The sequence below is a fragment of the Macaca thibetana genome, chromosome 17 (assembly GCF_024542745.1).
Source record: "Macaca thibetana thibetana isolate TM-01 chromosome 17, ASM2454274v1, whole genome shotgun sequence".
In the NCBI taxonomy this organism is placed as follows: Eukaryota; Metazoa; Chordata; class Mammalia; order Primates; family Cercopithecidae; genus Macaca; species Macaca thibetana.
This window is the reverse complement of record NC_065594.1, coordinates 28193800-28210081: the sequence shown is the minus strand read 5'-3', so window position 1 is coordinate 28210081 and position 16282 is coordinate 28193800. Positions and strand designations below refer to the sequence as shown.

At 44.8% G+C, this 16282-nt stretch overlaps 1 protein-coding gene across 1 annotated transcript in view; it reads left to right on the top strand.

The window, feature by feature from the left end:
- Window positions 1-12681, top strand: part of EBPL (EBP like) — a 31214-nt gene extending 18533 nt beyond the window's left edge. The window contains exons 2-4 of the mRNA XM_050766378.1: window positions 3977-4046; window positions 10215-10353; window positions 12207-12681. Of these exons, the coding sequence (XP_050622335.1) occupies window positions 3977-4046; window positions 10215-10353; window positions 12207-12447 (450 nt within the window). The 3' untranslated portion in view covers window positions 12448-12681. The remainder of the gene's footprint in view (window positions 1-3976; window positions 4047-10214; window positions 10354-12206) is intronic.
- Window positions 12682-16282: the final 3601 nt, after the last annotated feature.

Here is a 16282-nt window from a genome sequence, read left to right as displayed (position 1 = left end):
GGGACTACAGGCACACACCACCACACCCAGCTAATTTTTTTGTATTATTAGCAGAGGTGGGGTTTCACCGTGTTGGCCAGGCTGGTCTCGAACTCCTGACCTCATGATTCGCCCGCCTAGGCCTCCGAAAGTGCTGGGATTACAGGTGTGGACCACCGCACCCAGCCTTATTTTCGCCATTCTGATAGTTTATGCAGTGATACCTCCCTGTGGTTTGAAGGTGTGTTTCCTTGGTGGCTAACGAGGTTGAACATCTTTCCATGTGCTTATTTGCCATCTTTATGTACTTTCCAGTGAGATATCTATTCATTTCTTTTACCCATTTTCTAATCTGATTACTATTTTTAACTGTCTTGTTTTCTATTCTCCTTTTTATTTCTTTTAGGAAACGCTTATTAGCATGTACTGTGTGTTAGCCATTTGGAATATAGAGATACAAGACAAAGAACTGGCACTCAGAGAACTGGCAGTTTTGGGAAGAGACAAGTGAGCAGGTTTCTGTGTAGGAGGGCACCGACCTCCCAGCAGGAGAATAGTACAATCTTGCTTCCTGGAGGAGGCGACATCTGATCAGCATTTGAAGGCATGAATATTCGTTACACTTGATTTGTATTATGCTATCTTTACATTTAGGACATTAATACAGTAAAAAATAGGGTATTCTAAAAGCCTCATCAGGGCATCCTTTATAAGTAATTTGTTGTATGAACTTAATTCAAGGTTAGCAAACACTGAACACAAATGCCATGTTTCTTGGGGATTCTAAGATAGAAATGACAGTACTCCAGATCCCAATGATGTGTGATCCAATGGGAGCTGGGGATTCATAGCGAGCGGATAGCTGCTGGTTACAGAAACAAACTTAGTCACATGGGAGTTTCAGGAGAGTGAGACATTAATTCTCATTAGGAGGTCAAAGAAGGTTTCTTGAAGAAGGGAGTTGGGGCTGGGATTTGAAAAATGAGTAGAACTTCAACAGGTAGATGTAAAAGGAAACGGATTTGTTATAGACTCATAGGTTCCTGCATGTTACTGATTTCCAGTTCCCCATCTTGCTCTTACCCAGAGTTGCTTCTGGGGAAAGGTCTGCAATCTAGTGTCAGACTCCACGTCTTACTAATTAGTCTAGTAGAAGAGGTTGCCAGTGGAGGTTGCATTTAGTTTTAGGATGAGATTCACAATCTATAGGAAGGAAGTCCTTCATCTTACAGATAGATGGCCTGAGGCCTAGAGAGGGTCAAATTCAGCCCAGCCCCATTGCCTCACTGGCCAGCCCAGTGGATGTGCTTTGTCTAGAAAGTTCTCAAGCCAAAGCAAGGAAGCGGTATGGACTTCACCCTGTGGTTCTGCTAAAAATAAAAAATTGGCTGGTAAAAATAAAGTGTTGCAAAGTAAGTGGACTGGGGAGTACTTATTTGTTTATAAACACAGCTATTTGTCTCATATGATTTTTTTAAATGTCCTTTAAAGGATATGATTTTTGGAGCCTGGCACGGTGACTCACACCTGTAATCCCAGCACTTTGGGGGGCCAAGGCAGGCAAATCACTTGAGGCCATGAGTTTGAAACCAGCCTGGCCAACATGGTGAAATCCCATCTCTACTAAAAATGACAAAAATTAGCTGAGTGTGGTGTCACATGCCTGTGGTCCCAGCTACTTGAGAGGCTGAGGCACTGGAATCGCTTGAACCCAGGAGGCGGAGGTTGCAGTGAACCAAGTCCAAGATCACACCACTGCACTCTACCCTGGGCAACAGAGCGAGATTCTGTCTCAAAAAAAAAAAAAAAAAAAGAATATGACTTTTACATATACTCAGATAAACCACATTTACCAATTAAGCAACTTGCAAAGAGTGCCAAAACAAGACAAAATAAACCAACCTCAAAGCCTCTGTTCAGAGATTAAAATCAGTAAAAAGCTAGAAGATTTCATGAGATGGGGAGAAAGGTCTCTTCCCAATCAGAAAAAAAAAGTAATTATAAACTGTAGAATAAACATAAGAAAGTCATGGCCCAAATATGAAGCAAACTAAAATGTAGCATGATTTTGAGAAATTCATGAAGAAAGGATATTTTGGGCTAGGCGCGGTGGCTCACGCCTGTAATCCCAGCAATTTGGGAAACCGAGGAGGGCAGATCACCTGAGGTCAGGAGTTCGAGACCAGCCTGGCCAACATGGGGAAACCGCATCTCTACTAAAAACACAAAAATTAGCCAGGCGTGATTGCGGGCACCTGTAATCTCAGCTACTCAGGAGGCTGAGGTAGGAGAGTTGCTTGAACTCAGGAGGTGGAGGTTGCAGTGAGCAGAGATCGCACCACCGCACTCCAGCCTGTGCTTCAGAGTGAGACTATCTCAGGGGAAAAAAAAAAAAAAAAGATTTTTCATTTGCAGCATTATCCTTAAATGACACAGGAGTCAGGATGCGGGATCCCTAAGGAAAGAAATTGTGGCCTATTACAGTGAACGCTGTTTCCATAATCACAACATTGTACTGTTAATTGGCTTTTCAGCTTGTAGAATCCAGTTACAGATAAAACAGGGAAGACAAATATGTTTAGAGAACAAGAAAGGACATGTAATCAGTCTTAACAATGCACAAGCAAACTGGACAGAAATTGAGAGTTGGAAACGGTGCGGGGAACCTGGTAGAGGCTGTCATACTCTTACGTGGTTAAGAAGCCCAGAGACTGCACGACATTGATGAGTGAGTGAGCTGAGGTTTTCAGGTTTTAAGTTACAAATTTGGGTAAGTAATAAAATAATACATCAGGAACTCGAAGGACTGAAAACGGGAGGGGAAGGAGTATCTATGAAACAATAGCTTTTCCCACTAGCAGTCGAAGGAAATAGTGTAAGTATATTATGAAATCACTGCGGGAACTGCAAAGAGACGTGATTGAGAGTGGTGACCTCTGGGGAGGCAGGACCCAGTTTTAATGTCATACAAATGATTGTTTTGTTTAAAAGGAATGAGGAAAAAGTTCTATTGACCAGCAGCAAAATGTGTTCAAAGGAGCAACATGACCATTAGATATCCCAGTGGCTTCTAGCTGTTTTGTTTTAGAAATCTTAGGCAAAGAAGCACTTCAGTGATGGGAAAATACTAAGTGTAATTGCAGATATTTTATTACCTGAATGTTAAATGTAGACTGTAACTGTTTTAAATCTTCCTAAACTTGCCTCTATATAGGAGAGGGGGGAGGATTGCTCAATGCTGGTATAAACTCGATTGCCTTTCTCTTTAAGATCTTAGATTTTTTTGAGGTAAAAAAAAGTGAACTTCTGTGAGGTTCTACTCGAAGACTTAAGATCCCTGGAATAATCTAGAGCTTACTCTATTTATTTATTTATTTTTTTTTTTTTTTTTTTTTTTTTTTTTTTTTTTGAGACGGAGTCTCGCTCTGTCGCCCAGGCTGGAGTGCAGTGGCGCGATCTCGGCTCACTGCAAGCTCCGCCTCCTGGGTTCACGCCATTCTCCTGCCTCAGCCTCCTGAGTAGCTGGGACTACAGGCGCCCGCCACCGCGCCCGGCTAATTTTTTGTATTTTTAGTAGAGATGGGGTTTCACCGTGGTCTCGATCTCCTGACCTTGTGATCCGCCCGCCTCGGCCTACCAAAGTGCTGGGATTACAGGCGTGAGCCACCGCGCCCGGCGCTTACTCTATTTAATACAATAAACTCTTATGCAAAAATTTCACTTTTTCCGCAAAATAACACATCTCTGCTTTTACAATGCCAGTCACTGAAAAGCAACATTAATTGTACATTAGGGTGAGACATACCCATTTCCAAGGTCAGGGTAACCAGGCCCCAGGATCGCATCCCACAAGGTTGTGTGGATGTTTCCAGGCTCTGGCCAGGATGTGAGCCATGGAGAAGGGTGGGGGATGGAGCCAGGCAATGCCATGTGTCTACGGTGCCATCCTGTGGTTGTGATGCTGTATTAGAGCATGTCTTCATTTTCTCCTCTCTAGGAAGGCCCTTTTGTCTACTTGTCTTTAGTAGGAAACGTTGCAAATTCCGATGGCTTGATTGCTTCTTTATGTAAGTAATTAAAAATGTTTGCGTTTGAAATGTTGGAGGAGGTTTATTGCAAGTGTGACTGTCAAATAAATGCCTCTATCACATATTGTATGATTTCATTTATATGAAATGTCCAGAAGAGGTGAATCTGTAGAGACATTGTAGATTACTGGTTGCCTGGGAATGAGGGTAGGGGTGGGAGTGTTGGGGGGAAATGAGGAGTGACTGCTAATGGGCACAGGTTTCTTTTTGGGGTAATGAAATGTTCTAAAATTAGATTGTGGTGATTCAAACCTGTGATTCTACTAAAACCAATTCTTTAAATAGGTAGATTGGGTGGCATGTGAATTACATCTTAATAAAGCTGTATGTTAAACTGTTTGAGCCTGGGCAACACAGCAAGACCCTATCTTTAAAAAAAGATTTTTAAATGAGCCAGGTGTGGTGGTGCACACCTGTAGTCCTAGCTACTCAGGAGGCTGAGGCGGGAGAATCTTTTGAGTCCAGGAGTTCAAGGTTGCATTGAGCCACAGTTGCACCACTGCACTCCAGCCCAGGTGACAGAGGAAGAGTCCATCTCTAAAAAACAATACATAAAATAAAAAATGTTACTAGTGAGTGGCTGGGTGCGGTGGCTCATGCCTGTAAACCCAGCACTTTGGGAGGCCGAGGCAGGCAGATCACAAGACTGCCTTTCAAAAAAAAAAAAAAAATGTTGGTAGTGAGTGCAGATGGAAGAACTTGTAGCATTTAAACTGGGTGCTTTTCCCATACTTTTAATATCAACTTTCTTTTTATTGTACATACTTTTTTGTGGTCTTATAGATCCTTTCCAAAAGTCTTCTTGCTCATTGTCAGTCAATTAGCATCGATGTCCTACCATGTACTGTGTCAGTACCGACAGTTATTTTTTTTTTTTGCCACTTTATAAAACTGCCTTTCTCAGGATAACTGCTTTCAGGTTTTGCTTCTGAAACTTTGCATCATTTTTTTTTTTTTTTTTTTTTTGAAATGGAGTCTCGCTCTGTCGCCCAGGCTGAAGTGCAGTGGCACGATCTTGGCTAACTGCAAGCTCCACCTCCCGGGTTCATGCCATCATTCTCCTGTCTCAGCCTCCCGAGTAGCTGGGACTACAGGTGCCTGCCACCACGCCCGGCTAATTTTTTGTGTTTTCAGTAGAGACAGGGTTTCACCATGTTAGCCAGGACGGTCTCAATCTCCTGACCTTGTGATCTGCCCGCCTCGGCCTCCCAAAGTGCTGGGATTACAGGTGTGAGACACCACACCCATCCTGTTTATCTCATTTCTTTTCGTGACTCAGAAATCATTTCCAGCTAGGATCTGTGTGGGGGACTCCTGTTTACCACTAGTGTTAGGAAACATCTAGAGAATTGAGTAGGCTCATTAGTACTTCCCAGAGGAAAAGGTGTCATCTTTGATGCCTCAAGTCCTAGCCAAGGAGTCTGAGTCCCCTTGACCAGAGTTGAGCCATTTCAGATCCAGGGGCCCAGCTGAATGCAGCTATGCACTTTTGATCGGCTGCATTAAACTTTGCTCGGGGATTGCTAGTGAAGCCCAGAGGCTGACAACGCCAGCCTGAGTCATGGCTCCTCCTGCTGAGCATCCTCTTCTCCTCTTTGCCAGATGCTGTGCTGACATCTCTGGCTGTCCTGCCTGACATGAGAGAAAGCAAACAGCCCAGATTTGGCTCAATCCCATGAAATGTGAATGTCTAACACAGGCTTTCTCCATCATCTTCATGTTTACATTATGCACCTTAAAGAAGTGAAAACTAGCTGGGTGCAGTGGCTCGAGCCTGGAGCCCTAGCTACTTGGGAGGCTGAGGCAGGAGGATTATTTGAGCCCAGGAGTTTGAGTTTAGCCAGGGCAACACGGTGATACCCTATTTCTAAAAACCAAAACGCAGTAAAAACTCATTTAATGAAGGTGTCCTTTATTTTCATGAAAGTAAAAATCCAGTAGAAATGTAAAGCAAGTAGTAGTTCCCAGACGCCAAAGTACCCCAAATCACCTGGGCATCTTACTCAAATGCAGATTCTGATACTGTGTGTCTAGAGCAGGACCTTCTGAGGATGACCTGTGTTCTGACCTTGGCTTCACTGGAATGCAGGGCCGGCCATAAACGTCATGAATACTCGGTGTGTCCTGGTCTCCACTCTCTGGTTGAGGACACAACAATGGCTCTGGTTGAGGAAATCTACCCTGATCCTTAGTTTGCATCTTTTCCCTGTAAACCTCACCTAAGCCCCGTTATCAGTCACAGAATCAATGGAAATGATCACATCATCAGCCTCTCTAATGCTCCTGTTTGCCTTTTTATTGTTTCAGTGTTTAATAAGCAAAGAGATGGTCAAAGTTTAGCAGTAGAGGAGATACCAGGGGGACTGCCACAGGGAGATGCACAGGGACTAGTGGATTCCAGGGCCCCTTACTGTCTGTCCCCTACCTTCCTCTCAGGCATTAACCTTCCCCACCGGCAGCTCTGCTAAACTGTCTGTAGATTCAGACACATTATATTCTCAGCTCAAGGCCTTTATACATGCTCCTCCCTGAAACACCCTTATTTTTCACTCAGATTTGGAGTCACCTCTTGTGGTATAAGGCCTGAAATTAGGATTCAGTATTATGTCTGCTTTTTTCTTCTTCTTCTTCTTCTTCTTCTCCTTCTTCTTCTTATTTTAAACAGAGTCTCGCTCTGTCTCCCAGGCTGGAGCGCTGGAGTACAGTGGCTCAGTGTCGGCTCACTGCAACCTCTGCCTCCCAGTTCAAGTGATTCTCCTGCCTCAGCCTCCCTAGTAGCTAGAACTACACGTGTGCACCACCATGCCCGGCTAGTTTTTGTATTTTAATAGAGACAGGGTTTCACCTTGTTAGCCAAGCCAGTCTCAAACTCCTGACCTCAAGTGATCCACCCACCTCGGCCTCTCAGAATGCCGGGAGTACAGGTGTGAGCCATGCTGCCTGGCCAGGATTCAGTATTATGTCTGTTTCGATATCTGGTGAAATCCAGGGGGGGCCTCAAATGACCAAACTGCAAGTCTCCCTCTCCACTCTGCTTCCACATATAAGGTTCCCTAACCAGATAGCTCCCCCTGTCAAGGGGAGCAGGCGCAGTGCCTGCTTGTCCCCTCAGTAGCAGGCTTCAGTTCCCACCAGTCTGCCCGTAGAATTATCCAAACAAGCCAATCACATCCTTTCTCGGGAACCAGGGCTCAACCCAACCCCTCCTCTTGTTACTGCAAAGCCTGCCTCTGTGGCCCCTGCCCGATCACTGTTCCCAGGTACGACCCCTATGTGGCCCTGCATGGTGAGATGTCCTCCTTCCCTAGGCCATGAGTGTATGTGACTAATAAACCTCCTCCATCTCATCTGCCCAGTGTCGGGTGTTGTGTGTTCAGCCATCACCATGGCCCTCAGGCAGAAGTCCATCCCTCACCAACAGGGAAGAGAGGCAGTGACCAAAACACCTCCTCCAGGAAGTCTTCCCTGATGTTCGTAGTCTGGCTTCAGTGCTACTTCCCTGCCATCGTATTCTCTAGCCACCACTGCCTGGTTTTCAGCCTCACTAAAATGTGGGCCACTAAGGGCCGACATTTGGTCCTACTTGCAGCTGCATTCTTGGGGCCTACCACAGCACTTCCAAATGCTAAAAAAAAGACTTGTTGAAGGCTGGGCACGGTGGCCCACGCTTGTAATCCCAGCATTTTGGGAGGCCGAGACAGATGGATCACTTGAGGTTAGGAGTTTGAGACCAGCCTGGCCAACATTGTGAAACCCTGTCTCTACTAAAAATACAAAAATTAGGCCAGGTGCAGTGGCTCAAGCCTGTAATCCCAGCGTTTTGGGAGGCCAAGGCAGGTAGATCACCTGAGGTCGGGAGTTTGAGACCAGCCTGACCAACATGGTGAAACCCCATCTCTATTGAAAATACAAAATTAGCCAGGCATGGTGGCACGTGCCTGTAATCCTAGCTACTGGGAGGCTGAGGCAGGAGAATCACTTGAACGCAGGAGGTGGAGGTTGCAGCGAGCTGAGATCTGACCATTGCACTCTAGCCTGGGTGACAGAGTGAGACTCCGTCTCGGTCAATCAATATTAGCTGGGTGTGGTGGTGGGTTCCTGTAGTCCCAGCTACTTGGGAGGCTGAGGGTGGAGGATCACTTGAACCTGGGAGGCGGAGGTTGCAGCGAGCCGAGATCGTGCCATTGCACTCCTGGCTAGGCAACAGTGAGACTCTTTTTCAAAAAAAAAAAAGACTTGGTCAATATCTCTTTTTATTCCTGAAGAACTGACATTTTACTTAAGTGATATTTTATTAGATTTTAAGTGCACTAACTGGTGTATTTCACCTTTTGTATGTATATTTAAATTTAGGGGAGAAACGTTTCAATATGACAGTGTTTTCCAGTTAGTTATTGAAGGGCACAGGAGACTGCAGACAGTTGGCTAAGGACAGGTTGCTGACTCTCGGTGGCCTCTCACAGAACATCCCCTCAGCACGTGCCTTGTGTGTTATTCCATTAAATAGCTAATCCTCTTACTGTCCTTTCTCTTAGGACAGCCTTTCATTAGAAACCTTTGTCCCAGGCCCCGAGGGATCCTTCCTCTGACCTTTATGAGACAAGAGCTGTGTGCTGCTCAGTAGCAGATCACGGGCTCCTCTGTGGCCATCACACCTCTTCTGGATAATGCGAGATAGTATTAAAGGGGGAGACAAGGTCATCACTTCCATTTTTTTCACTGTAGTCATTTGAGGTCTTAGGACCAGCATGTATTACTTTTACACATTAAGAAAATAATTAAATAATTTTTAATGGCCTCTACAATACCTGGCCATCATTCCAGCCCTAAAAAGACTCTGAGTCATGGTGATCCCAAGAAGAAACCATTCTGATAATGGGTCTGGATGGATCTCTAAGAGCACACTGGCTCCCCAAGCAGCACAGCTGAGACTGTGTGAGGGCCATTGTGAGTCCCCTATCCCTGTGGGCGGAGACCCCCTCTGCCCACTCTGATTCATTCTGCAGTCCGGGCTCTCTCCTCCCCCCGCTGCCCGCTGTCCCTTCAGCACCTAGTTTCTCTTCTGTTATTAATAAACGTGTTGTTGTTTTGAGACAGGGTCTAGCTCTTGTTGCCCAGGCTGGAGTGCAGTGGTGCGATCTCAGCTCACTGCAACCTCCGCCTCCCAGGTTCTAGTGATTCTCTTGCCTCAGCCTCCCAAGTAGCTGAGATTACTGGCATGTGCCACCAAGCCCAGCTAAATTTTGTATTTTTAGTGGAGACAGGGTTTCACCACGTTGGCTGGGCTGGTCCCAAACTTCTGACCTCAAGTGATCCACCCACCTTGGCCTCCCAAAGTGCTGGGATTACAGGCGTGAGCCACCGTGCCTGGCCAACAAACATGGTTTTTTTTGTTTTGTTTTGTTTTGAGACGGAGTCTCGCTCTGTTGCCCAGGCTGGAGTGCAGTGGCGTGATCTTGGCTCACTGCAAGCTCCGCCTCCTGGTTTCACGCCATTCTCCTGTCTCAGCCTCCGGAGTAGCTGGGACCACAGGTGCCCGCCACCACGCCCGGCTAATTTTTTGTATTTTTAGTAGAGACGGGGTTTCACCGTGTTAGTCAGGATGGTCTCGATCTCCTGACCTCGTGATCTGCCCGCCTCGGCCTCCCAAAGTGCTGGGATTACAGGCGTGAGCCACCATACCTGGCCATAAACATGTCTTTTATAAACATGTCCTTCATAGCAAATTTCCCACATCTCCATTATACTTACAGAATTTATATGGAAATTTTGAAGTAAGGAATTACAATGTATTTACCAAGATCATGACTGGAGATTGTCTTTGCAAAATCTGACCATGTTGAATTCTTTTAAAATTCTGCTACTTACATTGAAGAGGGTGGGGCTGAGGAGGGCGCGTATGTGAAAGCATGCTGGAAACTGAATGATTGGACACCTGTAACCGGCTGCTGTTCTTAGTGCTTGTGTCAGGTGGTGAATGCATTTTGGTCCCAGGGCTTCTCCTGCCTTCCGCTAAGGCATCGTGAAGAACGCAGAGAGAGTGGCGATAACTTATTTTATCTCCACCTTAAAGGAAAGAAAGGTAATTTCCATGGACTGTCATAAAAACTGTTGCCATTTGAGTAACAACGTGGATTTTGTCTTTAGGGAAAGAATATGGCAAAGCTGATGCAAGATGGGTTTATTTCGATCCAACCATTGTGTCTGTGGAAATTCTGACTGTCACGCTGGATGGGTCTCTGGCATTGTTCCTCATTTATGCCATAGTCAAAGAAAAACATTACCGGTAGGTGCCCTTCTTCCGTCCTGCTGGAAGGAGGGGAAACATGTGTCCCAACACTTAGGTGACCTTTGGAGTAGGTTATGACCACATGTATTTGTTAGATAAAAGATAGAAGAATAGAGGCCTGGCACGGTGGCTTACACCTGTAATCGCAGCACTTTGAGAGGCTGAGGCGGGAGGATCACCTGATCTCAGGAGTTTGAGACCAGCCTAGGCAACACAGTGAGACCCTGTCTCTACAGGGAATAAAAAATTTAAAAATTAGGCATGGTGGCACGTGCCTGTAGTCCCAGATACTTAGGAGGCAGAGGTGGGAGGATCACCTGAACCTGGGAGGTCAAGGCTGCAGGAAGCCATGATCACGCCACTGCACTCCAACCTGGTTGACATAGTAAGACCCTGTCTCCAAAAAAAAACCAGAATAGAAATGAAAATTATTTGATGTGAGATAAGTGTGATGGTGCTACTAGGATCATTTCAGACTTTTCCGAATCAAAAATATGAGAAATATTATTCTAATAACAACCTAGACTCTGTAGAGGCAAGAACGGTGCTAACACTCTTGGATGATTTGCCACCAATACTTTGGAGAATAAAATGGTAATACGTCCATCCTTTTCCCCCCAAATCATATAAGAAAACTCCTATCCCACTTGACAAAAAGTAAATTATTTTACATAATTCGGAGTCAGACTTGCAAGATAAATAAGAAATCTCAGAAGCAGATTGTGAAGGGTATGGGGTGGGCAGAGTGCAGAGAGGCCAGGTGCAGTGGCTCATGCCTGTAATCTCAGCACTTTGGGAGGCCGAGGCAGGCGGATCACGAGATCAGAAGTTCGAGACCAGCCTGGCCAACATGGTGAAACCCCGTCTCTACTCAAAATACAGAAATTAGCTAGCCAGGCATGGTGGTGGGCACCTGTAGCCCCAGCTACTCAGGAGGCTGAGGCAGGAGAATTGCTTGAACCTGGGAGGTGGAGGTTGCAGTGAGCCGTGTTGGTTCCACTGCACCCAACCTGGGTGACAGAGTGAGACTCTGTGTCAAAAAAAAAAAAAAAAAGAAGAAAGATTAAAATAGTATCCATCCTATCAGACTCTGAGAGACTATAAACTCTCCTCCCTTCCTTTTCTTTCCTTAGGGACAAAGTGGCCTGGGGTGAATAGATTGCTATCCTGAGATGAATCCCTAAAACAATGTCAAGTAGGCACAGCTGCATTCAATTTTCCACCATCTTGTAATGAAGAAGTCTTATTTAAAGCTTCCTTCCCCACCCAGTTTTAGAGAGATAGTTGGCAATAAAAATTAAATTTTTCCTTGGTACCTTGACATATTTTTCACTCCATGACTATGGTTGCAAACTTACTACATGTGCCCATGTGTTTATTATTTCAAACATTTGTAATATTTGCATTATTGAGCACTTACTTGCCCAGTGCTGGGCTCTTTATCCTCATATCTCATCTAGTCTGTGCTACACTGTTGGAGGAAGGGGTTATTACTCACTCTCCCCTTTTATAATGGCTCTTGGTGAGATTCACAGTCAGGCCTCTCTGTGCTAAGTCAGGTGTGATCTCACTAAATTTCCCTAAGAATGGGTCAAGATCCCTGAGGGTCCTTACTTAACTCTGAGAATAATCTAGAAAGGGCAGTGTTGCTCCTCTAAGGAAAGAATGAGCCTTCATTAATTAGATTGACTTGCCCTCATCAAAATAGCACCACCCAACACCTGAGGCCCAACTTAGGGAGGTTTTCATAGCAAAGACTGTTGATGCTGCCATTACAGACAAGATATCATGACTCTGATGCCAAACTGTGCCAAGCTGGTGGTTCATCCGGGCTTCTTTCTCTCCAACAGGCATTTCCTGCAGATCACCCTGTGCGTGTGCGAGTTGTATGGCTGCTGGATGACCTTCCTCCCGGAGTGGCTCACCAGAAGCCCCAACCTCAACACCAGCAACTGGCTCTACTGTTGGGTTTACCTGTTTTTTTTTAACGGTGTGTGGGTTCTGATCCCAGGACTGCTACTGTGGCAGTCGTGGGTAGAACTCAAGAAAATGCATCAGAAAAAAACCAGTTCAGTGAAAAAGTTTCAGTGAACTTTCAAAACCATAAACACCATTATCTAACTTTATGAGCCAAAATGAATCAAATCTTTTTGTTTGGCCAAAATGTGACACATTCCAGTCTACACTTCGATTTTGTATTGGTGCTCCTAAACAACCTTTTTCAAATTGGTTTTAAGGTGACCAGTTTTCGTTGTGTTGTTGTTCAATTAAATGGTGATATAGGGAAAAGAGAACAGATTTGAATTTGTAATAATAAAATGTTTATGCATTTTATGGCTCATATTAATCCACATTAGTAAAACCAATTATTGTATAATACTATAGTGTTATATTAATTTTTTATTCCACAGGACATGTTCTTGCATCATCTTTTAATCTTCTCACTAGTCTTTTTTGATTACCAATGTGAAACCAGAAATGAATTGAAAGCTTCTGTTTTTATATTTATACTATTTAAAATTTGTGAACCCAACAAAACATGAAGATAGGAGCTGGTGAGTGAGCTGACTCCTCCTGAGTAAATGGGTAAGCACTGGGGGTCCACGCAGATAGAGGATTGATTTATATCTGTCCTTTTTCAAGGAGGAAGATTGAAGATGCCTTGCAGAAATACGTAATACATTATAATGAAAAGTAAATCAGGAAATAGGAAGACAGGGAAAGTGAGAGTGAGAAATAATAAGATGAACATGACATAAATATGCAAAATGCATGCCCTAACCTTCTACAGAATTGAGAGAAGGAAAGCACCAATTTGGCACTTACCCTCAGCACCAAGAGGGATGTGTGATTACATTGTGTTTCAGAAAACACTCCTCTGGGAGATGAATTAGCAGTTCTGTGGTGGCTGGGGAGCAGGTACTTACATTAACTTGTTCAGCGCTTGCCTTTCTTACTGGACTCTTAAGCTCACAGATCTGATCTCTGCCTTGCCCAGCACATAGACCAGGCCCTTGGTATGTTGTGGCGGATGCTGTAGCTCTGATAGCTCAGTCTGTGTTCCACTCTCCTTCTAGGTTGGCTTCCTACCCTGCAGAGGCTGCAGGCCCTGGTCCCAGATGCCAGATTGGTTTTACCTTTCAGAAGTACTTGAGAGATTTGGAGGGTGAAAATACAGAGGCCACTTTCTACTGTTTCCTTTCTCTCTCTCTCTCTCTTTCTCTGTCTCTCTCTCTCTTGTCTTCTTCCCTCCCTCTCTCTCCCCACCACCCCCACTGTCTCTCCCTCTTTTCTGTTTTGTGCAGACAAGTAAGGTCATGGAAATGTGAGAGTTTGGCATTAGTATACAAAGTGTCCAACTCCCTGGGTGTCAAGAGGCAGTCAAGGCTGGAGCAGCAGGAATAAAGGGTCTGTGGGCTGAGTAGCCCCAGTGGTGGCCTCATTGGTAGTGCTGCCCTTGGGGGTGGTCCATTCTGTGGTCATCCCGTAGTCATCCCCAGAGCTTAGCCAACCATCTATATCCTATAACCCAGCAATTTGACTCCTAGGTATGTACCTCACAGAAATGCTTAATATATACACCAAAATGGCAGCATTATTCGTAATAATCCCAAACTGGAAACAATCTAAATGAGTAAGTTATATATACATAAATGGATTACTGTACAGCATGCTCAACAACCAGCTGGGCATGATGGTTCACGCCTATAATCCCAGTGCTTTGGGAGGCCAAGGCGGGAGGATCACTTGAGCCCAGGAGTTCAAGACTAACCTTGAGCAACATAGTGAGACCCTCACTCCACAAATGAAAAAAATTTGCTAGGTTTGGTGGCTACTCAGGCGGTTGTCCCAGCTACTCAGGAGGTTGAGTGGGGAGGATTGCCTGAACCTGGGAAGTCAAGGCTGCAGTGAGCCGTGATTACTCCACTGCACTCCAGCTGGGGCGACTGAGCAAGACCCTGTCTCGAAGAACAACCTTCTGCTACTCATAATAACCTGGAGAAATTTTGCAGACATAATGAGGAGCAAAAGGAGCCACCAAAAGAATACATATTCTGTGATTCTATTGATGTAAAATTTAAAAACACATAAAACGAATCGATGGTGTTAGAAATGAGGATGGCCAGGCACAATAGCTCACACTTGTAATCCCAGCACTTTGGGAGGGTGAAGAGGGAGGATTGTTTGAGTCCAGGAATTCGAGGCCAGCCTGGGCAATATAGTGAGACCTTGTCTCTATAAAACCAAAAATAAAAAAAATGAAAAATCAAGAAATCAGGATGGAAATTGCCTTTGGGGACAAAATGGGTACAGTGCTGGGAGAAGTCATAGGGGCTTCTGGTAATGTCCTGTTTTTTTTCATTTGGGGTAATTATAATTTGTGATAATTCATTTGGCTCTACATTTATAAATTGTGTACTTTTCTGTATATATGTTATACTTTTTTATTTATATTGAGACAGGGTCTTGCTCTATCACTGGAGTGCAGTGGTGACATCATGGCTCACTGCAGTCTCAACCTCTCAGGCTCAAGCGAACCTCCCACCTCAACCTCTCAAGCAGCTGGAACTACAGGCATGTGCCACCAAGCCCAGCTAATTTAAATTTTTGATAGAAACAAGGTCTCACTATGTTGCTCAGGGTGTACTTTATTTTTGTTCATAATATCATTTTATTTGGTAATTTATTCAGTCAGATTTTCTGGTTCATTATCAGTAGTTATTTTTTCCTTCCCCATGGGCTGAACTCAGGCTGATGTGTTTTAACCATAGTCAGAAACCTTTATGAGGAAGTGAATTTTACATCACCTGACACGGTTCTGTGTCACCACCCAGATCCCATGTTGAATTGTAATTCCCAGTGTTGGAGGAGGGGCCTGGTGGGAGGCGATTAGATCATGAGGGTGGTTTCTCATGGTTTAGCACCATTTCCCAGTGCTGTCCCATGATAGAGCTCTCATGAGATATGTTGTAAAGTGTGTAGCACCGTCCCCTTCACACTCTCTTTTGCTCAGGCCATGTAGGAAGTACCGGCTTCACCTTGCCTTCTGCCATGATTGTAAGTTTCCTGAGGCTTCCCCCAGCCATGCCTCCTATACAGCCTGCAGAACCCTAAGCCAATTAAAACAAACCTCTTTTCTTATAAATTACCCAGTCTCGGGTAGTTATTTGTTTATAAATTACCCAGTCGCAGGTAGTCATTTGTAGCAATGTGACAGTGAACTAATACATCATCCATGCACAAATTTTTATGATTATAACAACTGCATTAAGAAAAACACCTTCATAGTTATTTAATTTGTTCACATTTATGGGATACATGAGAAAATTTGCTGCCTGTATGTAACGCATAGTGATCATATCCTCCATTTCTTAAAGTTTATTTTTTTAAATTTCTGGTATGAAGACGTGAAAAATGTCTCCAGCGGTCCTCATGAAGACCCACTGCTGTGCCCTTGACAGCAAATTCAGGACACCTCGGGCTGCTTTTAACGGCCTCCCTGGCGTGGGCGGACAGTGCACCAGCAGGAGCGTCTGCGCGGGCCTTCCCATGAGGGATTACCCAGCATGGTTCCAGGGCTTTGCTCTCTGCTGATCTGGCTCAATCCAAGGGTAAACAGAGTAGAACAAAATGGATGGGCTGCCAATCCTGCCGGCAGTACTGCAAGCATGATTTCTCTCCATTGAGTTTTTGCCGAGTATCGAATGGGAGAGAAATGGGGATTATACTCTGACGGGAACTTGGAGTACAGATCCACTCTACTGCCAAGTAAGGACATCTAAATGACTTCACAATGAAGTGAGCTGGGAGGAGGGTTGGTGTCCCCGTGTAGCAGTTAAGGAGCCACAGGCACTGTGAGTAGAATCCCGTCACGCCCTGACACAGGCAGGTGGGAGCAAGCAGACTGAGGGAATGCTGTAGTTGA